This window comes from Acanthopagrus latus, chromosome 11, assembly GCF_904848185.1.
Source record: "Acanthopagrus latus isolate v.2019 chromosome 11, fAcaLat1.1, whole genome shotgun sequence".
In the NCBI taxonomy this organism is placed as follows: Eukaryota; Metazoa; Chordata; class Actinopteri; order Spariformes; family Sparidae; genus Acanthopagrus; species Acanthopagrus latus.
In genome coordinates this window covers 23,126,236-23,150,300 of record NC_051049.1, presented here as the reverse complement: position 1 = coordinate 23,150,300, position 24,065 = coordinate 23,126,236, and the positions used below count along the sequence as shown (strand labels likewise).

At 41.1% G+C, this 24,065-nt stretch overlaps 2 protein-coding genes across 2 annotated transcripts; both read left to right on the top strand.

Moving 5' to 3' along the window:
* The first annotated feature begins 152 nt into the window (after window positions 1-152).
* On the top strand, window positions 153-12,600 carry efcab7 (EF-hand calcium binding domain 7). The gene is made up of 13 exons (XM_037114257.1): window positions 153-552; window positions 1,173-1,384; window positions 1,599-1,685; window positions 1,908-2,127; window positions 5,161-5,282; window positions 7,341-7,482; window positions 8,196-8,305; window positions 8,970-9,133; window positions 9,448-9,581; window positions 9,698-9,846; window positions 10,141-10,350; window positions 11,287-11,394; window positions 11,604-12,600. The coding sequence occupies exons 1-13, from the start codon at window positions 423-425 to the stop codon at window positions 11,682-11,684; spliced, it is 1,869 nt and encodes a 622-aa protein (XP_036970152.1). The 5' UTR covers window positions 153-422; the 3' UTR covers window positions 11,685-12,600.
* Window positions 12,601-15,430: 2,830 nt separating this feature from the next.
* On the top strand, window positions 15,431-23,607 carry pgm1 (phosphoglucomutase 1). Its single transcript, XM_037115717.1, has 11 exons — window positions 15,431-15,775; window positions 17,707-17,869; window positions 18,025-18,168; window positions 18,501-18,626; window positions 18,869-19,059; window positions 19,763-19,917; window positions 20,046-20,161; window positions 20,265-20,400; window positions 20,838-21,021; window positions 21,483-21,617; window positions 22,889-23,607. The coding sequence occupies exons 1-11, from the start codon at window positions 15,530-15,532 to the stop codon at window positions 22,976-22,978; spliced, it is 1,686 nt and encodes a 561-aa protein (XP_036971612.1). The 5' UTR covers window positions 15,431-15,529; the 3' UTR covers window positions 22,979-23,607.
* The last annotated feature ends 458 nt before the right edge of the window (window positions 23,608-24,065 follow it).

Below are 24,065 nucleotides of genomic sequence, written 5' to 3'. Positions count from 1 at the left end.
CCCACTTCTTGCGAAAACGACTGTTATTACGCAACAGTCTGAATAAAAAAACATACCATTATTTATATTTAAACATTAACATTATCTATTTTACAAAGAGGGGTCCAGTACAACATCACATTAGTCTTTAAGCAACGGGAAATGTTAAGGTTTGTTTCTTCAGTGTCGTTTTAAGTGAACACCGATGGGTTTTTGTTTACCTAGCAACAGACAGCAGATAGCGACGGTGTTTCAGTGTCATCGCTAACGCGAATTTTATCAAATAAAATGCGCCGTGGCATGCGTTCGGGTTATTGTAAAGTATCACAAAAAAGTAAAAATAACATAATTTAGTCTGAGTTAGATGCCGAATTGGCCGTCGCCTGGTTTCTTAGCTGGGTAGTGCTAGCTAACGGTAACCAGGTCGATATCTGCTTCCAAAGATGTCTTTTCAAGACTCACCCCGTCCTTCTGATGAAGAAGAGGCTTTCTACATGCACTGCAGAGCCGCATACTTAGCTGTGTTCAGATCTAGTTTGACGAATATCTCTTCGAAACAGCAGCTATGTCGTGGTAAGCTAATGTCAAACTATTAACTAAGCTAAATAGTTTGTTCATTAGACAGTGTCATGTGCCATTCCCCATTCAGAGAAAAACTCAGTCTTCTAGAGATTTAATTTCCGTGTTGTTTCTTTAACACCTATAGTTAGATTTGGAGTAATTAAATCTGGAAACAAAAAGCTTCAAATCTATTCTCTTTAAACTCTTAAACCTCTATTACCTACTGGTGGTTATTCGGAAAACGATGCTGTTCATACGGTATACATTTAATCAGTCCCTGAGAACATCTAGTGGTGATTCCAGAGTTCCCAAAATATAATGTGATTTAGTGATGCACAGTACATTTTGAACATTTCTATTTTATAGAATAAAAACATGGAATCTTGCCTCTTGACCTCTGAAGCTACTTTAGGCGAAATAAAAGAGAGGTGCATTTTGACTTCTATTGTAATCAGTGGTACAGATGTTACAGTTTGCAAAAACACAGTATATTAATTACATGTTTCAAAAAAATTACCAGAAATTCAAAAGGCATGTTAGAAAAGCCATTAGAAGAGAAAAACAAACAGCCTTGCCACATTTTCTGCCATCACCTGTTGCTTCTTGTAGACTCAGTGTTCTTTCCCATTTAGCTCTCCAGCAGGCAGGTAGAAATCCTTCCCAGGCAACTCTCAGTAAATACTGGACCTCGACAACATCCAAACTGAACTTTGACGACTTCTGTGAGATTCTTAAGTGTGAGAAGAAGACTGAGGAGACTGAGCTGCTGAGAGCCTTCAAAAAGATGGATGTGAATGGAGACGGCTACATTTCACACAGTGAACTGGAGAAGGCCCTCACCAATGTGAGTTGCTTACAAGATTGTATACTGACAAATCAAGTTTCAATGTACTGTTTTAGGTTCATGTTAAGGTATACAACAGTATACAACTGCACTACTGTAACTCAACAACCGTTGTATTTCAGATGTAGAGTGCCTAAATGTAAAATGACTAAAAATCACTGATTGGCTGTGGCTTCAAATTTTTCAGAATTAAAAAATATGTTGCATCTTCCAGAGTGGAGAGAAAATGACCACCGAAGAGGTGAATGCTATTTTGTCATTACTGGACGTCAACAAAGATGGGAAACTGGACTATGCAGAAGTAAGTTAAGACAAGTATGAAGTGACTGCTTTCATTTATCTTAAAAGTTGAATGAAGTTCACATAAAATGCAGAGTGTCAGTGATGCAAATGGCAAAAGAAGTCCTTATTTCTTGTCGTGTCCTTACCTCCATCCAAGATATAAAGCATTTCTGACCCCTTTTCTTCCCCCAGAACATCCTCATATATCAGTGTCTTACTACTGGTTTCCTGTTGCTGTCAGTTCTGCAGATTGCTTGTGTCTACAGTGGAGCAGTGTCAGATGGCTCTTTTGGAGAGGCTTGAAGCTAATGCCAAGCTGAAGAGACAGAACTTTGGCAGTCAGTCATACAGCCCTCCAAAGAGCTCCACGTCATCAGCAGCAGCAGCATCGCAGGCCGCAGTGACTCTGCCTCAGCCTCCAGAAACACCAAGGACAGACTCAGATACAACACTCAAGAAAGGTAAAACATGGGACATCCATGAAGAATCTAACATACAACAGAGCCAGCATAACAGTCAAGCATGCAATGCATGTTCTGGTTTCTTGTTATACATATTCATTGAAAGTTTAAAACACGAATAGCAATTCCACAATGGTAAATATGGATTTTTTGCCTCTCTCATGTTTCTCAGTCAAGATATATTCCTGGGGCGCCGCATAGCTCAGTCGGTAGCGCGCGACCCATGTGCCGAGGCTCTGCAGTGGACCCGGGTTCGACTCCCGGCCCGGGTCCCTTTGCTGCGTGTCACTCCCCGTCTCTTTCCCTGTTTCCTGTCCAACTCTTCAAGCTGTACTATCAAATAAAGCCAGAAAAGGCCAAAAAAATACTTAAAAAAAAAAAAAAAAGATATATTTCCTACCATCGGAGAGACTTTCACATAAAACATAAGATTGAAACATCAACGTCTGATGTATGTATAAATAAACATTAAATAAGAGAGAAAAAAAAGGAGAGGACCTTATTTTTGCATGAACATGCTCATATCTTCCCGGTGTACAACTCCTAAACACATTGTCAGTCTGTGAAACACCATCTACAGATCCAAAGTAGCAGCCGATGGAGACTGCACACCAAGTATACTTCTGATTCCAATTTATAGTTGCACACCGGTACACACTGCTTGCCCCTATACGCCTCACCGATTAGTTTTGATGAATAAATAATAGCTCTGTTATTGATCGATTTTTCGCTCCCCCTGTGACAAATCGCCTCATTAAGACAGGCCATACATCATAATAGCCACACAATTAGGGCAGCTTGTTTGGAGGGAGGAGACAGTAAAGTGTTGTGATTTGGGTAATCATTTCTGCCATTAAGAGATTGACAAAAGCTCCATCTGCTCTGATGAAATATGCTGCCTTTCGACCATGGCTGCTGAGTTAGAGCTCTTGCCAAAACTGTGTTTTCACAGCTTAAACAAACAAGGACTGGCATCAAGTCGAGCTTCACCCGTCTGCAACCAAGGATAATGAACCACAGAGTTTTTTTTTCTGTAAAAGACAGCACCTTCACCTAGTGGAAGGTGGATGTAAAGAAAATTAGATTTTTCGCACTTTCAAACCCGCTTTTTGAGGAAAGAGAAGAACACAGATCCTGGATGAGCAAGCAAGGGACAGGCCCACAGTGGGAAGATAGATGGGGTTGATTTAAGTGGTCAGTCCATGTTCATGTTATTGATTTGGAGGATTCCACCACTTCTCACTGGGGAACTGATGAGGGATTAGACGGTGGTCGAGAGGAGGGCCCGCTCGACCACTACTGCAAAAACAAATGAGCTCCCACATAGTTGTCTGGATTATCACATTATTGTGCCGCTCCCACGTATTGATTTATACCCGCTACATTTTAACAAGACTCTGGCACAAGATGAGATGTGAGCGCACGTGTTGAATGGGTTATTGTTGGAGCTCAAAAACAGTTTTGACTGCTCATTTGCCCCCACATTTGTCAGTATAAACCATTACAACCTTGAGAAATATGTTAGAACTGAGTACATGGGACAATTTTTGCTAATTGTTTTACAAATAATTGATGAGATACTGATTTATTATGCATCAGGTGTTTTGTGACTAACATGTTTTGGCAAACAGTTAGGTAAATTGATGAACTGCCACGCTGTCTCTTTGATAATTGGTCTATTTTGTTCAACTCTTGCAGTTTTTGTGCTGGAGCAACACTTGCTATAAACTCACACTGAGGCTTTTGTTAGGCCATGTTTCACTGCATCTTTGTCCACTTTCACACAACAGCTACCACTTCGTCTAGATTAAAATACCGCCATCAATACAAAATAGATCCATGACACGTACCTTGACAGTGGGTCTATTTATTTCTCTGCGACGGTAATTTGCTTGTAAGCCCATCGCATTACTTCACAGCTTGATTTCCTGGACTTGGAACCAATCAGAGCCCTCATTAGTGAATTGATATTTTCAGGCTTCAATTAGTGTTAGGGGGGGAAAAAAGTTGTGCGAGATAATGGATTTGAAAGGGTGCTGTTATGCCATTTGTGATTTAAAAGGCCACCGTAATTAATTAAAAGCAAGTTTAACTTGAGATCACACATTTTCAGAACCCAAATGCACACTAGCTCTCTTCACTGGAACTCTGGAGTGGACTTAGTGAAAAGACAGATTGCAGTGTCAATTATGTTGTGCACCTCATCTCTCTTTTCAAAGTGTGTTTGCTGTCTGGAGAGGGGAGGGCTGTGCTTAATCTGTCATTCAGTCGATTGAGCTTTCTGTTCTGTTTCAGCAATATTATGACTCAATGGTAACACTTTATATTAAGGTTCACATACTAACCATCAACCAGTTGCGTATTAGCAGGCACATTAGTAGTCATTATAAAGCACCTATTAATTCCATGTTCTGCATTACCACATTTTTCAAATGCTGTGCCATTCAAAGACTTTTCCCTCAATAACGTCCTAAATACTACTTAATGACAGTAAGCAAGTTGTTGTACATGAATAATGATAATGAATAAATGAACATTTTGTCATTGTCTACACACCGCTATGCTGAAGATAAGTCACGAAAGGATTTGTAGTCTACATTTTTGGAGCTTCACAGTAAAACAACTGATATGGATGGAAACCGGTTTAAAGAAACAAAGAAACAACCAAAAAAAAAGCACAAATTCAATGATTTAATTGATTTAAAAAGACAGTATTTACACCCTCAAGCCTGTACACCTGCTTCACAGGGCGCCCACTAACACTTTTAGCTTAATGGAATATAGTGAAGATATCAGCTTTAAAAGGGTTAGTAGTGATAATATGGTAATGCAGACTTAGGCATTTATAAACACTTTATAATGAAAAATAAAGCGCCAGTATGTCACTAATATGCCTGCTGAGAGGGAGCTAGTGAATGGTTAATATCTATAACATAATATAAAGAGATGCCAACTTTATTTATTCATTAACAACCTTTATGTATTGTTTTAGCACGTGTTGTTTTTTTTATGTGTTTCTCTGATTTGTCTCAGACAGCCGATCATCCTCTCGTCCTTCCTCCGCTCGCAGCAGGCGGTCGTCCCTGTCCAACCCAATCATTATGATGTCGAGCAGCACCAAGACCAGCAAAGTACAAGAACCCTCAGGCTTACAGGTAACCATCTCTATAGTCATAATGACCCTGAATTAATTACTCAGTCTTTTAGCTCTTTGAAATAAACTCATCCATTGAATTAACAATTTATGTTTATCATCTTTTATAACCAACATGCTAAGTTATGATTCTGAAAGATCACCAGCTCTGACAAAACCTGAAAAAGTCACTGTTGGGGCTTGAATGAGAGGCTCCATGATAGCCAGGACCTTTGAGCCCCACTGCTCTCCCACTGTCGCTGTTGCCCAGTGTTTCTGATGGGCGAATTTAGCCCAGGGTGGATAGATATACACTGTATTGATCCCGCGCTCTTTGTTTTCACTCTTTTTGGCTTAACCTTGGCTGGTTTGCTTTGCAGCAAAAAAAATTAAAAAATAAATATAAGAGCCCCCTGCTCCATCACTCAGGTCCAAGCACTGTGTTGAGATTGGAAAGGGCCAGACATCATGGAGGTGAAAGAATGTGTGTCCAGAGATTACCTCTGAGGGAAGTTCTGCTCGCTTTATTGGCTGCTATATTGCCACAGGCTGATAATTGGGAGGTGGTGGAGGGTAGGCTGTGTTTTTGTAGAGGGGTGTGTGTGTGTGTGTGTGTGTGTGTGTGTGTGTGTGTGTGTGTGTGTGTGTGTGTGTGTGTGTGTGTGTGTGTTTCTTGGGGGAATCAAATGTGTCATCATGAATACAGACATAACCAATGAGGAATATTATTTATTCTCAGGATTAGTTTTGTATGTATTGGTTTTAATTATAAGAATCATGAAATAAGGTTAATGGTTAAAATATGTGTGTTTGTGTGTGTGTCTGTGTGTGATTGTGTTTGTGGCTGGTTTGGTGTCCTGCGACCCTCTCCGAGTAGCAGTAAATCAGCCCTGTGGCCGGAGCAGGTGACAGCGCCTGTATTAGTCTGCAGGCTGACCCTCTCTCTATGGGGGCATTAATTCTGATGTCTTTAAGCAGTGGATGGGTGCCCATGGCCATTTCCCTCATTTAATATTGTCTGGACAAACCACTGAAGTGTTATGGTTTGATCTTTTATGCCTCTCACAGCCCAAGATAAATACTTGGAGAAAATGGCTTTTCTCTGCAGGAGTGACATGCTCCGTCTTTATGGGACTTTCTTTGTTTAACTTGGTGATTTATTTGTCCACTAAAAGGATATATAGCCTATTCCAGACGCGCCTGGCCCTTCAGTGTCCTCTTACTGTGTGTCCACACCAACTGTGTTTTCATTTAATGTGTCTCCAATGAGTGGAAGGAAAACTTCCTTGTTTTGATGTTCCTGTTCAATTTCAAATTATTACCTCATTTCAGTCGTGCTGCCAGAAAAAGGAACAACAGGATTTCAAAATGAGAAAAATATTAGGATTCATAAATATTGCCCAAGTAGCCTCTTGATAGTTTTGAATGACCGTCAGCCCAAGATTGAAAAGTCTGTATTTATCAAAGTTAAATGGACTCCAATTTGCCGGATCAGGTCCAGAAGGGAGATTCCTTCACCTTCAGCTGAAACACAGTGTAACACTTCTGCCCTCCTCTGGATCGACATGAGTATAACAAGTGTTTATGTGCTGCTGAGCTGACATAGATTGTGTAATAATGAATATGCCCCCGGAAGGTTGGAGTGGTAATTATCAAAGCGGCAGTTTCTGTTAATCAAGCGAGCAATGTCACTGTTGGGATTGACTGCTTAATTCACTTTTTCATGCCAAAATATTCTTCCCCTATCACAAGATCAATCCCCCTTTTAATAGGAACTGCAAATTAGTTTTGGTTTCTGTTGAATGAATAAATGCATTTTGTTGTCAAGCAGCAAAAGAGTTTGTTGGAGTTGTGTCAGGATCTGTAGAGACCACACATATTAAAATATGTTGTGAAACGCATAACATAATAGACTGAATACGATGCTTCAAAGGGCTTAAAATAGAAAGCACTGGGACTTGGTCTGCTAAGGCGTTGGAATCATTAGCCGTCATTATTTTTCAGCTCTATTTGTCACACTGTTAAGTTTGTATGAATGTGGTGGGACTGCTGTTAAGCAGAATGTAATCCATTGTTCCAGGAGTGGCAGCATAGTGATGTGAAGGGCTGTTTCTTCTTGGAGGATGATGGGAGTATCAGCTCCCTGCAGTACCAGCTCCATATCCCGCAGACGACCAACGTCTACCTAACAATCCAACCACTTAGCCTCAGCCACAGACCAGGTACTGGCCCTGTATTTTGTTGTATTCAAAAAAATGGTTAAAAAGTGATAACTATATTGGCCACAGTGGTGTTATTATAGGCTAGAAACAGGACGGCTCCCTCTAAAGGATTCTCAATTCAGACTCGGACCTCAGGATTCATTTAAATTCTTGCTATCCTGTTTTCTGCACCCTGTCTCCACCACTGTTTTTAATGGAATAGTGTAAAGCCAAAGTTGCAAAGGGTGCTTTTTGTGACATTTTCAGATTGTGAATCACAAACAAAAAGACCACACTGGTAACCGACTTCCCATATTGGCCCCTGCACTGTATTTTACACAGTATGGCAATGGGTCAGATTTAATAGCAAATGTCCTAGATTGTGTCCCAGCTCAGCGTATGCTTATTTTTGAAGAGGGTACAGTTCCATTCATAAAATTTGATCAGGCAATAACAGATAGTGGATTGATGATCATGAAAGATGTGTGTGTTTTAGTAGAGACAAAGATAAAAGTTCAAACCATCTCCTAAAGTTTTTTTGGTTGGAGAAAAGACTGCATGAACCTGCATTTATTCAAATTAAATTAGATCAATTATTAGATATGTTATATCAAAGGTTTTATTGGTTAGTTTTCTATGTAACACATGGTTTGGTTTTTATTTCTTTCAACAAAGTGTTATAGTGTAATCTATTCAAAAGCCTGTCATTTTTTGTTATCTCTGTTATTTTTCAGACAAGCCGTCTTCATGGATGACCGTGGACACGGGACTTTTTGTGACATCAGTTGGCGAAACCAAAGAAGACTCAACGTTTGTGTGTTTCACTGAGTCAAAAGACAAAGAAGTACGTTTGTGTGTGTTGAGGGATGTACATGTACAAAAACACTTCATATTCAGTTTGAATCAGTCCCCAAAATTGTTTTTCTGTCAAATATTTGCCTTTGAATGCTGTTTTTAAATAGAAGATATTCAGTATTCATTTAGGAATACCATAAAGGCCTGAATTCAATATTATATGTAATATAGAAGTATGGAAGTATGATTAGCAATATTTAGATATACTGCTGGGTAGTTTAATCTACTGCAGTGCATAATTTTTTATAAGATAATCATATGTTTGTAGCGTTGCTGTCCTTTGAGAACGATACTATGATATATACTATCTTTTCTCTAAAAAAACATGTCTTAAGCTTTGTGACAGTGCATTTCCCAGCTACTCCAAGAGGGGTTTTTAATAGTTTATTTATCTTAAGAAGTAAGAGAAAGAAAAAAAGAACAAGTACAACATTTCAAGTACAACATGTCCCTCTGAAATGTAGTGGAATAGAAGTATACAGTGTAAAAATTCACTTTACTCGACTAAGTACAGTACTTGAGTAAATATAGTTAGTTACGTTCCACCACTGACAGTAGCCATTTCTGATGCCCTAGAGTTTAAACCTGATTTGACTACAGTCCAGGATATGCTCAGTGTTTTTAACATGCTTTGTTACCCCATGTTCCTACAGAAGTATGTCTGGAAAGGAGAACTGAATGCTGGGACTTATTACCTGCTTCCCTTCACTAGTGGCTGCAAAATAAAGAAAAGAAGCAAAAAGAGCCTTTCTAATAAACCTGCAGAGCTTGTCTATAGGACGGACGCTGGAGAACTAGACCTCACCACAGAGCTCAGGTGAGTGTGAGTGTGTGCATGTATATATGTATTTGCCTGCTTCATTCCCCCATCAGGCGAATAAAAACACATCACAGAAGATTAGTAGCTTCGAGATTGTGTTTTAATGTCTTGATATCATCAGGTTTTCAGCCTGGTAAAAGACACAACTGAGTCTGTGATTTGAAACACATTTGTGAGGAAGGTCTGGTTCCTTCAGATTCCACAGCTGTGGAATGAATGGATGGATGGATGGATGGATGGATGGACGATTGAAAAGCAGATTTGGACCTTCCTATGTGACATTTCTCTGTGCTGCTCCCTCTGTGCCACAGGGAGGTGCTGTCTGACATCTTTGAGGTGATCGACATGGATGGAAATGGTTTGCTCAGTCTGGAGGAGTACAATTTCTTCGAGCTGAGGACCAGCGGAGAGAAATGTGACAAGGACGCCTGGGCTGTCTGCAAAGGTAATCATTCTCAATATTACCCTGCACTCTCAAATTTTAGGTAAAGTTGTGGTGAAATAAAATGTAAGACAGAGGCTCAACTGTGGCTTTCGTTACTTGTTTTGTTGGGCATGTAGAGAACTTTGATATGAGAAAGAACCAGCTGACACGGCAGGGCTTCATGGAGCTGAACCTGATGGAGGCCACAGAGAAAGATGGAGACCCTGCTGACCTGTGGGTCACCCTGGAAGCCATGGGCTACAACCGAATGCTGGAGCTAGTAGATGTAAGCTTACACATCTGCTCTCACTTAAAAACGTGTATTATATCATGATGTAATATAATCCTAATATGCTGTAATTGAGGGATTACTCAGGGAGACATTTGTGCTTGATAAAATACACAACAAGCCATTGAATTGTCTGTTTCTGTTTCCTACACTTGATTTCAATGACCTTACAAAACTTACTGTGTACAAAAGCACTGGATAATACACGTGAATACTGAGAGAAACGCATAGAGGCTACTAAGTGTGAGAACTAACTGAATGGACTCCTTCACCCCCACCCCACCCTGTCAGGCTTGTCCGTTCCAGATAGACGTCTACTGTGAGGGCACTCAGCCATCCATCCAGCCACTCAGTCTAGACTCAGGCCCCAAGCTTCTGAACCAGGCCCTGCAGAAGTCCATCACAACCAGGACAGGGGCCAAAGCACTGAGGGGACAAGACAACATCTTTATCTACACCTACAGAGGAGAACACAGGATCTCTTCCCTCATAGCCAACAAGGTACAGTAGATGACAGACTTTGTGTAGACGTGATTATCTAACTGTGCAGTTAGAGCGTAATTCTGAAAATGAAGGCCTAGTTCCTAGTTCAGTGTGATTGTCAAATTGCCATGCATCTAATAACCACAAGAGGGATGATAGTCCAACTTTGAAATGACGACTGTAAGTTAATAATCTATTGTATCATTTCATGAGGTGCCTTATACACAAAAGAAATTGAAGAAAAATGAAAGGAATGAAAGAATTAACTCATTATTTCCCAAACTGTACACTGCATTACTCAAAGCACAGAACATCAGGTTGTTTATATCAGTCTATTTTTAGAATCTGGTAATACAAACACTTTGCAGTGTTTGCATTAGGCACTGTCTGAAGTGTATGGTTGCAGAGACCATTCGCCCTGTTTGTAATTGATATGCAGCCATCGTGTTGATTCTCATGGCAACAGGAGCTGCTCAGAAAGAATGATCTTCTAATAACAAAGGAGCTGAACAGGAGAAATTGTTACCTTTTTTCTACAATTTACTAAGTCTCCATTAAGGTGTTGATTTGTCATTGATTTTGTTTTATATCGACTGATGACCTCACAGTTCAACTAGAAAGACAGTAGTGGCTTGTGGAGTCATAAGCAGGCAGTGGTTAACACATCCAGCACCCACAAAACCTCTGGTTGTGTCCAAAACATAGCAACAGTTTGGTGCATGTGGATTAGATAATCTTATCTCTTTTCTTTCTTTCTAGTTTTATGTTAGTAAAGCACATTCATTTAATTATTATAAACAAAAAGAAAATATTCCATTTTTTCTTACTACAGAGTCCTAATTATGTATCTGCACTGTTTGTCTGTTTGTGTATCTAATAATCTGATGATAATGTAATGTGATTTCACGTTAAGAAAGCCAATTAGTGAAGTGAACAATAACTGATGTGTTGCAGACCAACCAGAAAGTGACTGTCCACGTGAACAATGAGCAGAGCAGGAACTGCTGCAGCAGCAGAGGAATGAGTGTATTCGCTGTCGAGGTGCCAGCCAGGACAAAGATGGTATGAAGTCTTAACAAGAATGTTGTGTTGGTCATCATGAAAAGAAAAAGATCCTAAACCATAACTTAAAAATGATTTATTATACTAAATTCAGTTGCACAGTTTAATTGTATATTCTGGATGAGAAAATGCTTTTATTATAATTGATATGGTGGCACAATGGAATGAAATAACTAGACTAATACAAAGAAGTGTGTCCTGTCTTCTAGGTGTGCCAACACGTCCTGCCCATCAACGACAGACAGGACTGGACCTACAGCTGTGTGGAGACGATACTACCCTGCACCTAAAGTTGTGCTCCCATCTAGAATTCAAAGCCCGCTGTCAAAGCTAGTGATACAGAAAAGGGATAGGCAAAGCTTACAAATGGTTTCATACAGGATACAAAATAAATAGAAATGATCCTACATACTGTTACTGGTTGGATCAAATGATCGATATGTGTCGTTTTACTATACGTAAGTAACAAGGTCCAAAGAGTCCACTGTCTAAACATTTTAACTTTTAAAAAACATTTTTTAGAGATTACCTGTGTGTTTTGTAAAGCCTTACATGTCAGACCAGGAGCTGAGATCCTCTGCCTGCTTGTGGCCTGCAGCTCCAACAAAGTGCACCGGGAAGAATGGAGTTTCAGAAGCTCAGTGACCATTGATGGAAGACAGAGATGGTCACTGTAGTGGTGAAGTACAGATGATAATGGATATTACTGTTTGGTTGTGTCTTTGTATGTTTGACATATAGTTAATGTAAATAAAGTAAGAACTCCATTAACAATAAATAACAGTTAATATACATACAATGCATGGACTTACGTTGACAAAATGACCTGTTTACTCATAATTTATCCTTCAAATTAAGACTGTCGTTGTGTTCTGTTGACAATTGATTTAATCACAAAAAAAGAAAATATCTAAAAAGGTGTGCTCATGTGTCTTATGGCGTGTTATTTAAAATTTGAAAATTCATGTTTCGCGTAGTCTTATGCAAAAAAACTTAGGTGCTCCAAAAACATCAATCACAGTCAAATAAAGGATGGTTTTAGCTACTTTTCATGTCACTGTGCAGTCAGGTGATCATAAAGCCAAAACAAACGTGGTAAGATTTTATTTTCCTGTGTTTTACTTTAAAAAACATTTTACCCTGTTACCACTTCCTTTGTGTAGATGTAAATATGATTTAAATAAATATTTTCTGTTGCAGATTTTTTTTCAACTGCTCTGTCTGTGGTTTTATGCTTTTGAATGCAAAGCTTCCATTGTGCCCCACATCAACATCATGTCTTCAGAGGAAATGAATAAAACAAAGACACATGCACGGATGTTTCCGTGTGATTTTAGGTAAGCAGACAGGTTTGCAGTATTTGAATTACCCTTTCCTGAAAAGTCGGCCACAGTAGATTTCTGTCAGCTGAATCATGGGAAACCGGTTTCTCTTGCAGCTCTCCACCAAACACAGCAACATTTTATGCACAGATATAAACTGAAATGATGGCGGATTGAACATCCCGTTGGTATCATTTGTTGCAATAAGGACTGAATCAAATGTGAATATTTCCTCAACATTTAGGATGATGGATGACAATAGTTTCAATGTTTTTTTCAGTACTGCTCCAGACATATTGTTAGGACTTCCTTCACATTGAAATACAGATAATTAAATGCTCTTAAAACGGTGCTCGTGTTCATTTTAAATCAAATGTAGTCTGCCTTTGACCAAGACAACTTCTGACCTGTGCTTACTGGTTACGCTTTACATGTAAATAAAGGATATCTCAGTTCTTTCACTCAGTCTGTATCAGCCTGAATGAAATCTATGTCACTACGCAGCTACTCTCCATAATCTCAATACAGTATGCTGCTGTGGGGATTTTGGATTGGCAATGAAATGCATTCCTTTGCATAGCGCTGAGGTCTAAACTTTATTTGCCCTTGGCCTTTCCAGTCGAGAGCGGGCTTGACCTCCTATTTTTATCTCTCAGACCATTATTTGCCCTTTGACTTTCACACTGAAACAGTAGAGCGAGCTCACTAAATGTCACATGACATGTGAGATGTATTTAATGTCCAGAGCCCCTGTCTGCTCTTCCTTTCCCAACACAGAAGTTTAGTAACACTTGACTGCTCGGGGCAGTGGGGCTTCAGTGGCCGTGTGCCAAATTAAATATCCACTCTCTGGGACTGTCATTCTGCATGTGTTTAAAGAAAGATTTAGTGGTGTTTCTTTAACATGCTGTGCTATTTTGTATGATTCCAGTCACAATGTTTCCCTTTAAAAGTTACAATAAAGGAGTTTCCGAATAAATGATTGGTCACAAAAAAAAACTGGGATAGGGAATAAATCACTTGTCAGTAAGATGTAGGTTTATGTGTAAATGTGATGCTTCAAACTGACAGAACTGAGAGTAAGATGACTCTGCTCCTGGTTGGTACTTGTGTGGCATTGGTTATACTCTTATTGAATGAAACAACTGCCTGCAAACACATGCAGCAACATATCCTTGACACCCTTCACTGGCTGGTTTGACGTTAAACTTTGTTCTGCTTATATTGATCAAACACGCTGATGCAACAGGCAAACAGCCGTGGCCTGAAGTGGACTGTTTCACAATGTTTCCTCTGCACAATCCACTCTCTCACTCTAATAGAGCTCTGAATTGCAATATCTTTCTGTCTGAGCATTTTGAATGGGTAACTTTGTGATACATACATCTATTTAACTTGAAGGAAAAATAATCATTTGATTTACTTGCAGATGGATCTTCTAGCTGGTGTAAAGCTTTGAACAACTAGTCCTGCAGTCATTGACCCTCTGTATGTTTGGGACCTTTGGTACGTTGAGGTCACAAACGTCTGCACCACCATGAATAGGTATAATCCATCATTGGGAAATGGCTGTTATTTTCACCGGCATTTCTATATCAAGGTGACGACTGCAGTGTCAGATACCTTAGACGTTAGGGCCTCAGTACCATGCTCAAGGGTGGATGTTAGCTGACACAAAGCTTGAAGTTAGATTGTATATCTGTGAATGTTATTTGGCATCTTCTGGACCAGAACTACCACTGAGGACATTCTGCTCTCTTCTGTATTTTATCTTCTTTTATAGGACTTTACATTCTGCAGTTCAAAATGTACCCATATGCTGAATCAATATGTTTGGAATTTTACCACTTTTAGTCCAAAATTACAGAAACACAAGCAAACAGCTTCAGCATTTCTCCCCAGAATACAATTGCTGGCAGTGTGCAAACGACTTTAATCAACATTTCAACCTCCCTTTTAGGAAACCAAATAACAGAACAGTAACAGATCCATTTAAAGGCTCACCGGCTGCCCACTGTGAAGGTTATGTGCAAAACTCTGCTGAATGATCTTAGAAGCATATTCAACTGAACAATCCCTCCATGCGTTTTCTTAACTACTGGAGGATGGAGAGGAGGATGGCTGTTTGACAAGGGGGATGACATTCCTCCTCATCCCCTCAAATCACGCACTACTTAACAGACTTCAGAACTCTTCATAGCAATTTTTAATAGCTTACACTGAGACGCGACACAACAGTCACAAGGAAAACAGCAAACCCTACCAAGGTGGGCTTGCATGTGTTTGGTCACCGCGGTGTGTTGAGGGATAGGATTGTATTGTGGTCCAGCAAGACGACCCTCTATCTTCATCTATCTATTTATTCTATCTTTTATCTCTTTATTGTTGTTTATTCAGTTCCTGCTTGTTTTTTTTTTCTTTTTCCGTTCTGTTTGTTTGTTTGTATGTTGTATCCACGTGGGGAGATATGCAATGCAAGGGGGACCTTAGTACTTCTAAAATCCTGGCTAAGGCCCTGTGCACCATCAGGTTACCATAGTGCAAAATCGCAATTAATTTATTTGTTTAGGCCTATCTATTTATTTACAACACCCACGTAAAGATAAAGTGCCATTATCTGTGAGACATTCCTGATGGTGACTGAGGAGCAGCCCTCTGTGGCCGCCACTTGCCCTTTAAACCGAGGGGGCGGGTCCATGCGGGGGGAGTTGTCCGCTGTGTACGTGTGGCTGCTCCGCCACTGCAGTCGCCTCCACGTTGGACCACACTGCGGATCACACGGGGCGACCAGAGGTGCTCGCTGGGGGTCAAACATGGTGAAGATAACGACAGTGAAGACGAAGCCGTACACGGACCAGAAGCCCGGGACGAGCGGTCTGAGGAAGAGGGTGACGGTGTTCCAGCAGAACCAGCACTATGCGGAAAACTTCATCCAGAGCACCATCTCTGTCATCGAGCCTGCCGAGCGCCAGGCTGCCTCCCTGGTGGTGGGAGGGGACGGCAGGTTCTTCATGAAAGACGCGATTCAGTTGATCGTTCAGATTGCTGCTGCCAACGGGGTCAGTGGCTAAAGCGAATAACTGTCCACATTTACTGCAGACCGCCCAGCGGGCTAGCTGAGTTAGCATGTCGGCTAGCAGCGTAAGCTAGCTGTCAAGTTTAGCTGTTTCAACAACTTTAGTCTTCAATACAGTTTTTTTTATCGACATTGTTGTACACTGTGTGATATTTCGGGGCTAGTGTGGCTATTTGGCAGATTGAAAACTAGCAGCAGACGCCGAGTGACTCACTGCTAACAGCAACAATTAATTATATCAACTAATGTAAACAAATGAATCATGACGTGACAGGCACTGTTAGCTAGCGGAAGATAACGGAAGATAAGTCACTTTAGTTAAGATGCAGTTAGCTGATTGTGTGGTCAAAGGTTTGTTAAGTTTTAGTTTTAAACGCGTTCAGTAGACGGTGGAAGTGATGCACTGTTACAAAACAGTTTGCTGTATGCTCTTGCAAGCGTCCCCTCATTCATTCTGCAGGTCAGGGAACATTGAGCAATGGGTGGTAACGTTATTCATGCCTCTACTTGCTATGCTATGAGGAAGACTGTCCTCATTAAAACTAGAAAACAACTCGATGATTCTGCACCCTTCATGTACTGTTAAAAGAAAAAAAACAGGTGTCCTCAGCGCCCAGCTGGATTTTCCTGCATGGTCTCCGGTGCCTGTTTGACCGCCGTGATATTTTGGATGAAGTGCGTGAAGGCGGCCTCTTGGACGTGAGGGCGATTACCTTTGACATTTAACGCAACCAGCAGCCACCGAATGGCAGCGTCTCTTCTTCAGCATAAGATATTAAAGCCTGTCATTTAGGACTTTTAAGGATGACCTCAGTTTAAGCCTGCACACATGAGCAAAATTAGAGTGGACTCCTCTGAAAAGAGGCACTTCAGCCTGACGTTGTGTTGTTTCTCAATGAGCTGTGAGGAGATGCCACCGGCTCCATTCACTGTGATGTTACTGAAGCGGGCTGGAGGGGGGGCGTGACAGGCAACGTGCAGCCAGTCACGTTGCCCTGCATATGTCTGGAGCATAGATGCGAGCTGCGGGAAGATGAATGAATGGTACACGTAGTACTTTTCCGTTTTATGTGTTGCTCAAAGATTTTACCATCCTGTGGCCTTTAGTAGACGCTATTGCAAGCATACGACGGCCTCATCACATTGGGGCAGGACACCATGTTAGTTTGTAGTCTGTGACCTTGTCTGTCAGGAAAGGTCTCATCTTCTGCAGCTAATGCAAAGCAGCAACTGGTAAATGCAGGAGCAATGCTGCAGGGTTTTGTCAGCGACGCCAGTAGGTTAAAGATGTGTGGTGTTTTGTTTTGTTGTTTTTTTTTTGTAGTTTCTCCACAACTGGTTGCTGTGAGGAAATGAAGCAGTGGAGAAACTGGCTTTGCCAAATGTGCACTGACAGGGGCCCTTCTGTTCACATGTTTACACAAGGCCAACTGTAGCATGTTTAAATAAGAGTTCCTCCACACAGTTCTTAAAATAGTCATCTACATGATGCATGTATTGTGCTATTATGTAACCTTGGCCATCCTGCTGTTTTAACATTTTAGCCTTAAAGGTGCACTAAGTCGTTTTGGAGAACAAATTCAAACTCAGAATTTCAATATATAGATGTAGGGTTATGTAAAGCAGTGGCATCATTACAATGGACTTTGACCTGTTGACAGTGGCCACATAGCTTGCACTCTGATTTTTAATGTCACTCAATGACATGATATGCTTTGTGCTGCCAACATGCAAAAACAATCAGGTATAAACAATCATAGAGGGATGGGACGCTGACTTACGAGCCACGCTTTTGTTTCAAAGAAGTGTCAGTTCACCATTGCCAAGCAGAATGTGTAAAGCCTTGATCAGAATCTGTAAATCTGTACATGCCTGTGTGCATTAATCCGCTTGTGTTTATGTTCCCTTCTGCAGATTGGCCATCTGGTGATTGGTCAGAATGGCATCATGTCCACCCCTGCAGTCTCCTGTGTGATCCGCAAGATAAAGGCAGTGGGTGGCATTATCCTCACAGCCAGCCACAATCCAGGAGGCCCCAATGGAGACTTTGGCATCAAGTACAATATCTCCAGTGGAGGTGAATGAAGCTGCATTGTGCGGTCCAGTAAGCTCCAGTTGTCACAGACTGAAGGGATTTATGCCTGCTAGTTTTTTGTCCACATTATCATCTGTGCTTGCCTCAGTCCCTCTCTCAGAACATCATTTCTCACTTGGCCTCTACTTTGTTTCCAGGACCCGCTCCAGAGGGCATCACAAACAAAATATTTGAGATCAGCAAAAGCCTGCAGGAGTACCACATCTGCCCCGAGCTGAAAGTGGATCTTTCCAAAATTGGCAAGCAGACCTTTGAAGTGGAAACCTTCAAGCCCCTCACAGGTGAAATGGCATGGAGAGCAGAGTCCTGAGTTCACCCGAAAGAGAAACAGTTTATGACAGGTCGTTTATTTCCTCGCTGTCAGTGTTGGAAATAAATACCAGGAACCTGCAATGTGTTGCAAATACTGGTTTGTCTTGTTACCAGACGGCCTCTTAGCTGCTCTTAAACATTATTGCATCATCTGAAACAATGACTGAATGAAATTGGCCACTTGTGAAATCCGTCAGACACATTTAATCCATCCATTCATGTTGTTAGCCCCACCAAAGCCTATCTTGACACTGAATGCTATCTTAATTGTTCTCTTTTTTTCCTTTTTTCTTTGTCTCAGTGGAGATTGTGGACTCCGTGGAAGCCTATGCTGAGATGCTAAGGGGCATCTTTGACTTTGCTGCACTGAAGGAGCTTCTGTCTGGAGCCAATCACATTAACGTCCGCTTGGATGCTATGCATGGAGGTAGGAAACGGGCCACTGCAGCTTCAGACCTTTGTGACAGCAAACTGGATTGCAAAAAGTGGTTTTGGACCTGGTGTCCCTAAATGTCAAATAGTATATATTTAAAGCAATCTCCATTATCCAAGTTGAGTATCAAGTCTCTTCTTTGGTAATAAGTAATACTGTAGAGGAGTTTGCTCTCCCTCTAGCCTTTGAGTAAAGTGTATAGGTCCCTTTTTTCAAGACTCTATCTCTCCTCCCAGTGGTTGGTCCTTATGTGAAGAAGATCGTCTGTGAAGAGCTGGGTTCTCCTGCCAACTCCGCTGTCAACTGTGTCCCCAAGGAGGACTTTGGGGGCCACCACCCTGACCCCAACTTGACCTACGCTGCTGACCTGGTCAACGCCATGAAAGGAGGAGAGTATGACTTCGGAGCCGCCTTTGATGGCGATGGTGTAAGTCAACTAGAAGATGATTCTGCAGCTGTTTAATCAGACAGTATATTGAGGAGAGGTGAGAGCAGAGTTGTGAAGTTCTTGAACGGGATTTGATTCTATGATGTCAGCTCATAAAATGAATTTAATAAACTCTGGTCTAGGTTTTTTTTTTTGTTTTTTTGTTTAATGGAGTAGAGAGAGTCACCAAAATAATGGTCCTGGGGTGGGATTGATTTGAAGTCATTTTGACTCTGGCACACAGTATTTAATGAGGACAGTGAATGTTTTCAGTTAGCTGTTTCTCTCTAGATTTTCCCCTGACACTTTTCTTATGTGAAAAGTGAACACACTGGATTTTAATATATAACAGGATTGATAGTATGGTAAGTAAATCTGCTGAAATCATTAAGCAATACTTTGTCAATTTGTCATTCTTTGGCTACCTTCAAAATGTATTAGGTTTCTTTTGTACAAACGTTATTTTGATTTAGGCTTTGAGATACTCTTGTGGAATATGTAACGTTTGCCTCTGAGTCAGGTGTAAAATATAATTCATAAGGACTCAGTATCTTTCACAAAAAACCTTAGAAGTGCTGTAAATAAAGTTTACAGTTGCAGATTAACAATAATGTACTACAGCTCAGGAAACATATTCTTAAGTCACATATCCTGTTGGCTTTTTATGACTGACTCCTGTTGGTACTTGTGTCCCTGTCCTTAGGACCGTAACATGGTGCTGGGAAAACATGGCTTTTTCGTGAACCCCTCAGACTCAGTGGCTGTCATCGCTGCCAACATCACCAGCATCCCTTACTTCCAGAAGAGTGGTGTCAAAGGACTGGCCCGCAGTATGCCCACAAGTGGAGCCCTGGACAAGTAAAGACCACACAATATAACAGCTAATCTAATGTTTTCCCTCTTGGGTAAATTGAAAAAGTGCTGAACTCGCTTCAGTTACAGATCGTTTTCTCATGTGGTTTATTGTGTGTGCCAATTTCTTCTAGTGTGGCGAAAGCTATGCAGATGCAGCTGTACGAGACTCCAACTGGCTGGAAGTTCTTTGGGAATCTGATGGACGCTGGCAAACTTTCACTGTGCGGAGAGGAAAGCTTCGGCACAGGTGAGTGAATGTCATCATGCTTATATTGCCGGATCTCCAATGAATCAAATCAGTACTTCTAATTCACTCCATTCCCTCTTTTCTTTCTCTGCTTACCAACCAGGCTCAGATCATATCCGTGAGAAGGACGGCTTGTGGGCGGTGCTTGCATGGTTGTCAATCTTAGCCACAAGGAAACAGAGCGTGGAGGACATCATGAAAGATCACTGGCAGAAGTTTGGCAGGAACTTCTTCACCAGGTCAGGAATGATCCCTGTAGAATGGTTCATGAAATGTGAGCTTTAGTCCCAAAAGAAATGAACTAGCAGTTGCCAATAGAAAGAATGTCTTTTTTTATCCTGCTGGGATTATGCAGGGATGTATGTTGCTCGACTGCTACTCTGGCACCTTCTAGTGGTAATTAAGAGAAATGCAGCATCCACAGCCTGGGCTAATCATATACAGTAACTGTCCTTAGACTTTTATCTAAAGTTTCAGGTTTATCTGTGATTGTTGTGACCAAATTAACATTTATCAAAATTTTGCAAAAAAGGAAACATCCTACTAAATAGTATGGAAGTCATAATTAACCCTTATGTCAAAACAATTATCTTATGATCAAAAATCACCAAGTGTCTGATGCCAGTTAGACACCAGATTACATTTTTGCATTAATCTGGTCTAACTTCACATCCAGGTACGACTACGAGGAGGTCGACTCAGATGCTGCCAACAAGATGATCAAGGATCTGGAGACAGCAATGTTCGACCCGTCCTTCAAAGGAAAGAAGTTCTCCTCAGGAGATAAGACTTACGAGGTTGCTCTCTCTGACAACTTCGCCTACACAGACCCTGTGGACGGCAGTGTGTCCAAAAACCAGGTGAGAGGCTGCAAAGAATCCATCATGCATCATTACTAAATTGAAAATCTGTGAGTTTTTAATTTGTCTTTCAAAGCTCAATGACATCTCCATTGAAAAGACAAGAAGCTTTTTCTTTGTCAGTTCACTTCAGTAAATTAATATCAACCAAAGACATGACTGGCATTTTTGCAGTATCCAAGCAGCCCTACATGCATTCCATTAAAATATAGTGTATATTAATCCTTAATATTTTGATGCAATTCTGCCATCTTTAATATTACATTAATTCCATCAACTGAATTCAATTTTGTTTGAATGCATAGTAAAGTCATACAGAAGAGACTGTTGTAAATGAATCACGATCAGCATACAACAGTTTTATTGTACCTCATTCATTTTACCCCCACATGTTTTCCAGTAACTGTATGATTGAATTTATCATGATTTTAATCTTTGATGTTTCTCTCTGTTTCTCCCAGGGCCTCAGGATCATCTTCTCTGATGGATCCAGGATTATTTTCCGTCTCAGTGGTACAGGCAGTGCGGGGGCAACCATCAGGCTCTACATAGACAGCTATGAAAAGGACCCCCAGAAGATTTACCAGGATCCACAGGTCAGGACAATAAGGAGTAATTCCAGCCAGTTAGATCCAGATAGAGAAACACTGGGCAGTGAAGTCATCACAAAGGAAAATAAACTTTCATGTAACCGGCACCAGTTTCTCTTGAACATTTATAATATGAAAAGTAAGAAGAAAGAATGAAATCAATATAGTCTGTCACCCCAACGTGTCAAAGGTGAGCTCATTTGGGCCTGAAAACAATTCAGACTGGCCAGAATGATCTGTCTCCTGCAGGACAGCCAGCTAACATCGGGTGGAGCTCTCCAAAAACGAGTTCCAGAACTTGTATCCAACGTGGGAAATGATGGAGATGTTTGGCCAAGTCTTGAGTTATGGCAGCTTATCAGAGCCAGTATGAGGAGAGGGGAACGTAGCACAGGGGAAAAATAAAGAAAGCGAGTTCCAGCTCGACACTTCATAAAGCCGCTTTGACTGGTGAGGACAGGGAGGTGATGTAGAACAAGAAAGTGAGACAAGAGCAAAAAAAAGTGGATAAAAGTTCTCCCTAAGCCCTTTATCTTCTTCAGAGCTTACACAGCCTGAATGAACAGATAAGCAGAAACATATTGCTTCAGAATCATAACTTGACAGATAAATGGCCCGTGGGTTAATGGTTCAGTTGGCTGATGTTGGGTAGGTTTGATTTACACACCAAGAGTGAGAACTTCAGATATAAGCAGGTTTTGAAGAAAAGAAGAAGCCCTTTGCAACAAATATTTCACTTTTCTGCCAACTGAGGTTGTTTCATGTATCAACAATATCTGGCCTTCTCCAGTTTTTTTTCATGAAAGGTCCGGTGGTGTAAACCTTGAAAGCTGAAGTTGTGTAGCTGTCAAAAGATTATTTTATTTTGGAAGATCTCATGTTTGGCTGGGATAAACATGGATATTTGAAAGTCAGTGTAGACCTTCCACAAAATTGCAACATCTTACTGAAGCTTCATATTTGAAATCTGTTGTACATTAAAGAAATTATTTGTCACTTGCTTTCTTGGAGAGAGTTGCACAGGAAGATTGATACCACCATCATGTCTGTGTGGGAGATAATGTATGGAGCAACAGCCAGCTGCCCTTTAGCTTAGCTCAGACTAGTATGTAAAGACAGGAAATGGGTAAAGAGCTAGCCTGGCTCTATCGTAAGGTAATAAAATGCACCTTCCACCACCTCCATGTTTTTGACCATTTGTGTAACACTGTACAAACTTGATGTGATTGGTACAGGAAGTCATATGTTCTTTGCATTTGTGTGTCTCTTTGCCGCAGGTGATGCTGGCCCCCCTGGTAGACATCGCCCTGAAGGTCTCTCAGCTCCAGGAGAAGACCGGACGCACTGCCCCCACTGTGATCACATGATTCCTCTGCCACACTGCCTCCACTCACCCTCAGCAACAGGATACCTCCGCTCTCTCGGGGGGTGAAGCTGCCCTTGAATACTGCACTGGCTTCAGTTCCTGCTTCTAGAAACTGGCTGAAAAAAACTGAAACCCAACATGCAGGCTGACTGCAAGAAAATACACGAGGACCCCTCGATTTAAAGCAAAAGTCAATGTGAAGTGCTTGACTACTGCAAAAGCAGAGATTATATAAATTGTCTTAACATTTCAAATTCAGGTGACAAACCAATCTCAAATTTGTCGTCACGTTCATACAGATTTGTTAAAAAGGTTGAAACAGACCTTTAGTTGTCAGCAGTGATGATGTAGCAACACAATGTAAAGATTCAAGTTTTAACTGAAGAACTTAAATGGAGTGTGCCTCATGTAATTTCTGTCCAGATCTGTTTCCGAACCGTATCATTAGATGGATAAACTGCCAAACTGACCATGAATCAGTGATTTGGGGCAGCCTCACCCCACATTTCCCTGACTGACCTTGTGCCTTCCCCTCCCTCTGTTCTCCAAAAACCACCGCAATAGCCTCTCAACCTGAACCTTGAGAACTAACACATCCACCACATAATAAAATAACCTTACATAAAAGAAGTACTGTTGTCCTGTTTTAAATCTTTTTTTTTCTTAAATTTCCGGTTTCACAATATTTAATGCATTTCATTCATATGCAGATACTGAACTGTTCCTTCAAGAAACCAGCTGGTGCCTGACTAAGTGTTCGGGGCAGCTGTAATCACCTTAGCAGACCTGGGTTGAGGAAAGTGAGCGCTCACAAGAGAGATTGAAACAAGAGTGTGTGGGGGGGCGGTATTAATGATAGCTTTGTTTCAGCTGGGAAATTATTCTAGAGATAAACGCAAAGATCCTGTCCCGCAGCGAGCGAGCCAAGTTGTCTGACGAGCCTCCAGGAGAATAAAGCACTTCGGAGAAGTCAATGCCTCTCCGAAGACATTCCTGAGGTGAGCAGAGAAGCATAAACTGATGAATTCCCTCCCTCTCGCAAGTCTTCATGTGTAATGAGATAGTCGCTGTAATCCTGATTAACGATT

Bases quoted from the DNA above. Each gene is read 5' to 3' on its own strand.
- efcab7 (XM_037114257.1), top strand. From the start codon at position 423: ATGTCTTTTCAAGACTCACCCCGTCCTTCTGATGAAGAAGAGGCTTTC. The intron at 8,306-8,969 runs GTACGTTTGTGT...ATGTTCCTACAG, and splicing joins CTGAGTCAAAAGACAAAGAA to AAGTATGTCTGGAAAGGAGA. The intron at 9,134-9,447 runs GTGAGTGTGAGT...TCTGTGCCACAG, and splicing joins GACCTCACCACAGAGCTCAG to GGAGGTGCTGTCTGACATCT.
- pgm1 (XM_037115717.1), top strand. From the start codon at position 15,530: ATGGTGAAGATAACGACAGTGAAGACGAAGCCGTACACGGACCAGAAG. The intron at 18,169-18,500 runs GTGAAATGGCAT...TCTTTGTCTCAG, and splicing joins AACCTTCAAGCCCCTCACAG to TGGAGATTGTGGACTCCGTG. The intron at 21,022-21,482 runs GTGAGAGGCTGC...TGTTTCTCCCAG, and splicing joins GCAGTGTGTCCAAAAACCAG to GGCCTCAGGATCATCTTCTC.